General features: G+C 39.8%; 1 protein-coding gene across 1 annotated transcript in view; it reads left to right on the top strand.

The window, feature by feature from the left end:
- EPHA10 (EPH receptor A10) overlaps window positions 1-2,927 on the top strand; it is an 861,867-nt gene extending 858,940 nt beyond the window's left edge. The window contains exon 17 of the mRNA XM_089688795.1: window positions 2,274-2,927. Coding sequence (XP_089544921.1) covers window positions 2,274-2,388 — 115 coding nt within the window. The 3' untranslated portion in view covers window positions 2,389-2,927. The remainder of the gene's footprint in view (window positions 1-2,273) is intronic.
- The last annotated feature ends 3,977 nt before the right edge of the window (window positions 2,928-6,904 follow it).

A 6,904-nucleotide genomic window follows, 5' to 3' on the forward strand; every position in this document is an offset into this window, starting at 1 on the left:
TTGACATCATAATTATTACTCATCACAGACACAGGCAGTGTATTTGCTAACTGTCAATTCTCATTGACACAGGTTTTGTGCCAAGAGAATCAATGGCCATTTTTTACAAGCTAATCTGTGATACCATGGAATTATACCATCTGCTCGACTATACATCCCCTTTAATAGCCATGGGGTGCAGCCACAAAAAATGAAAAAGCTCTGTTTTGTTCCTCACCATTGACATCCCTTCTTGTGCTGCCCTGATGCCACGGCTACAGTTTTCTCTGTACCACACCAATGACATCAAGTAATTTAGCCAAACATTCTTAGCAAAGCCCTTAACAAAACTCACTCTGTCTCTAACATCTTAGAATTAACCAGTATTTAGTAAATACATGACAAAGTAACAAATTCATTACCCCACCTCCAACTCCATAATCTCATTTTATCTTTGCTCCCTATTTTCTCTTGTTAAGCTGCTAAAAAGCAAAGAAAGTCTGACCTTTTAAAGGTTCTAGTCATTCTAGTTGGAGCTTACATGGGACTAAAGACATTCCTTACAGTGCTGCGCCAACCACCAAGAGCCAACACTGCCACATGAAGTGAGTCACATGATCCTCCTTTCCCAGCAGCATTACTTAGCAATTTTGCTCCCAGTTGAAGTGTTGCTGGAGAGAAAAGAAAAAGGTGACTTTATGCTACTGGAGAGCGGGCAATTAAGCAAATCTGTTACTTTGCCTTGTATGAGCTTCTCCCGTGATCTCTCCTTTCAGGAATGATAGTTTCCTGGCCATTGTGCTATTGAAGCCAGACAAAGATAGGCAACAATAAAACAAAAAATAATTAGGCTCCTCTGAATATCTATAAAAAGGAGAAGCAAGCGAAAACTGATATATGCATCCAATCACAGTTACATTTAAAGAAGCAGCACTCAGAGGGGACCTAAATAAATGGGTGCAGGAATCACAAACTTGCACTGAAACTTTAAACAGATTTATATACAAGTAGAAATATAAAAAGTGAATAATCCTCAGTTGTTATTCCACACACCAATGTAAATCAGTCCTAAGGTGCATGAAACTTTCATGGTCAAAACTAAAGTATTCAGCAGGCTTTGCACCCTCACTTTAAATGAATGTTCAGGAAACCAGCTATTTAAAAATGCACAATAAGAGGTACAGTAAAGCATGGGCAGTAGCAATGTCCTGGAACATGAACAAGCATTCCTCTTTATGGCTCCATGCACACTGGTTTAAAAATTGCTGCTTCTACAGGAGTCTTGTGTTTTGCCAGTAGAAGCAGCTCAGTGTTATCCTATGTATCCACGTACATTAGGACGATTAGAGACATATTTTAAGCTCAACGTTTAGAAGCAGGAAAAATAACCCTTCTGATTTGCATTTTTGATTGGAGCTTTCTGGCAGAATAAAATGCTAAACTCTCCTAAACTCACCTAAACTGTGTACAAAAACACTCTATACCATTTGCCAAAGGAACCAGGCCAGGGGCGGACTGACCATTTGGAAACTCGGGCACTGCCCGAGGGCCCAGCGTCAGTAGGGGGCCCCATGAGATGCCCCTGGTACCTTTTTCATAGGCTTTTTTGAGTTTTGGCAAGGAATCAAGGGTCCCATGATCCCCTATTGCCCAGGGGCCCCATGAGTTGTCAGTCCGCCCCTGGATCAGGCATTTTTTAAGCTCAGTTTTGCATGGAACCTAAATGTAACATGACATTCCCTATACTTGTCTCATGACAGGTGCATTTTAATTCCTTCCTGCCAGCCACACGCATACATGTGGTCTCTCAAAGGGTGGGCCTTAATGCCATAGGCTGTATATGTATATGTGTACCCAAACAAAAACTGAAATGTGCCGAGAGCGCACACTGCACGTGCTCCCGGCATAATTACCAGCTGCTAACGGAAAGCTCCCGCTCGCTACTTGTGATCCAGAACTTTCCAATCATTTGACTGCTGTGACTGCCAATCATGGTGGTCACATAATCAAAAACCCTGCCCCGCCTCCCGGCAGCTAAAACCCCTTAAAGGGCCAGGAGGCACTGGCACCATGGGGTTAAAGAAAATTAAGTGGGGAGAGTGAGACTCTCTGCTATTAACTTTTGCTGGTAGGCTGTGCTGGGTAAAGAGTACTCCCCATGAGGTACATGATAAATTGATTCGATTTGGTGGTATCTACAGAAAATAGAAAGATATTTTATATTTTAGGCTGACTGTCTCCTCAAGTGATATCCATAATGTCACTCTCAATAACATTTATGCTCTCTTCTCCAGGGATGTTATGAGCCTAGGAATCACCTCTTTGGAACACCAGAAGACCATACTTAGTGGCATTCAGACCTTACGTGCTCAAGTTATACAAATGCATGGACGAGGAGTGCAAGTGTGACATAAGGATACCAAGCTAGTTCTAGAACACAGAAATCCAAAGGGTGAGCTGTACAGCCCCCTAATCTGGCCAAGAAACAAGAGCAGAAACAGCAAGAAAAAAAACCTACCGAGGCGGAAAATGTAACTAGGATCGATTTGGAGTCAACATTTCTCTTAACTCCCTGAAAGCATTTGTTGTTTTGGCTGGTATGGCTGATATTCTACTATGTTCCATGTCATAAGGAAATTTTCTTACCATGGAAAGATGGAATACCTGGCAGTGTATTCACAATGACAGCCACAAATGGCAAAACTGGACAGATTTTAGTAGTCTTTTATCAGGGCCATGTGTCTGTATGAAACATAGGCATACAGGGTGAGCTGGAAAAGTGTGCACTCATTTTTTACATGGGGTATATTGTTGTAATATTGTGGTGCCAACTACTCCATTAGCTATAAGTACTTAAGTATTTTTCTAACAGCAACTGTGTTGTACTGACTCCCATAAATAGCTTTTATTTTTACAGAATGTAAAAAAAAGACTTTTTTTATACCACATCAAGTGTCCAAGTGATATGTGTTTGGTGCAGAAAGTGCTAGTCTTTTTCTTTTCTCCTCTTACTTAGCACTTTTTACTTGGCGGCATTAAATGATGGCATCTCTCTCTCGTGGGGCAAATGCGAAACAGCCGAAGTGGTGCAATTTGTCTTGTAGCTGAAGTTCAAAGAGAGCAATCGCTTACTTTGCAAAGGTTTGTCTGACAGATTTTAGCAATGGGGAGGTGAAATGACAAACTAAATTGATAGAAAAAAACAACAACAAAGCAGTTGCAAGCCTTTTTTACAGACTCAATTTTAAATATTAAAGCATACACAAGTCATGGGTAAGTGATATTATTGCACCTTTTGGAAAAGATTGTGCCAGCCTAATGGAATAACAGACAGGGTATGTTCAATAGCATCCAACTCAACTTACATAACATATTACTACATACATCGGTTTTGTAAAGATTTTGTCTATTTGTTTTTAGCTACAATATAAGTAATTTCCTGGTAACTTCATATGGCCGTTCAGGGGACATTCGCCCAAAGCAGTTTCAACAAGGTTTTATCCATTTCCACTTATTAATGATAATGGTTGTGTCATCTAGGGTCAAGGTCTCCTTTCCTGTTCCTGCCAATAACTCAATTTAATTTGGAGCCTGTCGTTTTTTTAACCTATCTGCTTTTATGTTCAGTAAAAGTAATGGTTGACTGACCACCACCACTCACAGCCATTTGTCGCTCACTTGATGCAATATAATTATGAGTGAAGAGTACCTAACAATAGTTGAAGATGAAAAGTGATTCATGTTACTTAGGAGGAAATCGAGCTTGCAGTAATTTAAAAAGGTCTTTATCTATCCAGCTAACTTTAGAAATAGCTCACGTTCCTTTAAGACAGGAATATCAAACCTAAAATAAACTGCAGGCCAAACTTAGAAAGATAGCTCAGCACTGAAGACTTATTAAACAGTAAAAATGTAACAGCACTTAATGCATTAAGATACCAGTTTAAAAATATATTTAGTAACTAATTGTTGTATGCATTCTATGGGGTTGATTTACTAAAACTGCAGAGTGCAAAATCTGCTGCAGCTGTGCATGCTAACCAATTAGCTTCTAACTTCAGTTTGTTCAGTTAAGATTTGAAGCTGATTGGTTTCTGTGCAGTGCTGCACCCGATTTTGCACTCTCCAGTTTTAGTAAATCAAACTCTGACACCAACTTAAAATCTAGTTTAAAAGAATAATTACAACAAGTATTCAACTTAAAAGTGTATGCAAGGATGTATACATTTCAAGACGAACTCCAGTCAGCTAAAAAAAATTCTATGCAGTAAATTCTTACCCCCCTTTCCCCACACTGCAAGGGTTAATTGTTTTTTGAGAGGTAATAACAAAGGTGAAGTACTTACCTTATTCCTTGCCCCTGGCAACCAGTACTCTTATCCACTCTGATTACCCAGCATATGAGTGGGACCTTGGCATACTCACGAACAATGCAGGACTGCTACAAAATTCATTTTTGCAGCTAACTGGAGTTTCATAGGTAAGGAAACTTTCCCACAAAATGCTCCTTATGCTTTTGCCCCTAAGTAGGTCTAGTCCACCCATCCCTTGCCTCCTCCCCCCCAAAATTGCTATACAGTATCCCCTCACTGCCAGCTTCCTGATCTGGCATCCAAGCCTACATAGTTTGGCTCCACAGACCTCTACTGGGCTGATAAATCATACTAAAACTACAGAAAACTAACAGTTGGTGTCAGGGGTGGACTGACAACTCATGGGGCCCCCGGGCAATAGGGGATCATGGGGCCCCTGTGTCCTTGCCCAAACTCAAAAAAGCCTATGAAAAAGGTACCAGGGGCATCTCATGGGGCCCCCTACTGACCCCGAGCCCTCGGGCAGTGCCCGAGTTTCCAAATGGTCAGTCCACTCCTGGTTGGTGTATTTCTCAGAGACATAATTGACTAAATGTTTGTTCTTGTATCTCCAGGTCTGCATAGCTGCCACTGGGTGCTACTCCTTTCTTAATTTATTTTTTCTATACAGCATAGTGAATGAAAACACCCAAAGTGGCTAAGAACTCCCAAAACACTTCAGGTAACCTCTGAGAGATAAGAGAAAACAGCAGGTGGTTCAACTCACAATACTTCATCTATAACATTTTAATATTTAAAGGTACACATATCAGATAAAAACTGGGACATTTATAGGCTACTACAGATCTCAGAACACACCCTTTGTAGTAATCTCTTTACATACTAATGGGGAGAGGCTACGCACTATGGTTTTTTTTCCTAAAGACCGTTCTTATTTGCGATATATACATCTACTTTCCTGGGTTACACGAATAAGCATTTATGCTATATTTTGCAATATAACATGCTACTACAGAAGTTGATGGTTGGATCAGCTGTGATTTGTTTGTCTGTTTTCACTCGGCTTTTGACAAACTATAAACTTCCATATGTGTAAAGTATTTAACCCCTTGGCGCCGACATCACGCAAATATGCGGCCTCACGGAACTGGGCTTTTTTCTGTGGGGCCGCATATTTGCGTACCTGTTTTTATGCTGGGAGCGCATCACTCAGCGCACTCCCAGCACAAGAACCAGAGTGTCAGTGAGAGCTCCGTGTCCCGTTCTAACAATCGGGACCCGGGACTCCCGATTCAGGGTCACATGATAACTGTGATAGCCTCTGATTGGCTATCACAGTGATCAGTCAGTGTACAGCCCGGCCCCTTGTTTGTTTGTTTTTCTCTCTGAATGGAGAAGAGAGATACATTGTATCTCCCTATCTCCTTGCATAGAGAAAAAGAAAATCTTTTTGTTACAAAGAAAGAAAAATAAATAAATATTAAAAATAAAATAAAAAAATAAAGAAAAAATACCTAGATCAAGGTTTAATTTAGTTCAGTGCCAGGGTTAGTGTTTGGGTCAGGGTCAAAGTTCAAGGCTAAAGGTCAGGATTTTTTTTTTCTTTTTTTTAAATTGGTATCAGTGTCAGTTAGTGTCAGTGTGTTTTAGGTAAAAAAAAAACCCCAAAAAACAAAATGTGCACTATTGTTTCTAGGCTGTACTGTGGGTACAAACAACAAATAACATACGCATTTCTGCGATCGTCAAGAGCTGGGAAATTTATTTTGGGTTGTTCTTTGGTGGTAGGTTATGGTAGTAACAAGAAACACACAGCTAAATTTAAAATAATTATTTGTTTTTTTACTATTTTGGGCCAGTTTTCCTTCAATAATAAAAGAAAAAAAATCAGGAGATATCCATTACCATTTACCACCAAATGAAAGCCCAATTTATCCTGAAAAAAACAAGGTATAATCCACCTGGATGTACGAAGTAGTTGTGATGATATGTGCAGTTTTACTAACACATGTCAAAGTTGCAAAATTGTGCTTAGGTGTTCAAATTTGTTTTACCCTTAGGCATGAAGGGGTTAAGTAACTGGCCTGAGAAACATAAATACATTATGGTGATGTAACCCTAGTGATATAAGATACCTTTGCTTATAATGTGGAAATTCCAGAATTCTCACTACACAAATTATCTAGGAAGATTTCAGGTAATTCTTTTACTGTTGGAACAAAGGGGCCTATCCATGGATATCAATAATAGGCCAAATGCTAAACGTCTCTGCTTGCAATGATGGCATTTTGCCACCAGGTCCTTCTGTGCCTGAAGTAATGTATTTCTCAATAACAAAAGGTTCTGCCAACAATGGTTACCACCTCTGTCTTTATTCAGGCAGTGTTCATTAGCAGCCCATTCCTATGCATCTGCCAGGCCATATAGATATCCAAATTCTTTTTTCTGCTAAACTCCCCTTTTAGAAAGGCAGCATTGTAATTGAAGCCTGTCCTTACAATGTTTTTACTGAAGCGAAGCTCCTAGCAAGAAAATCTCATTTAGGGTTTAATTATATTTAACAGCACCTTTTATGCTGCCAGCAAAAAGTCAAATGATAGAGTGTTTTGGGT

This window comes from Staurois parvus, unplaced genomic scaffold, assembly GCF_062004578.1.
Source record: "Staurois parvus isolate SC_StPar_1 unplaced genomic scaffold, SC_StPar_1.0 ptg000454l, whole genome shotgun sequence".
NCBI classification, from domain to species: Eukaryota; Metazoa; Chordata; class Amphibia; order Anura; family Ranidae; genus Staurois; species Staurois parvus.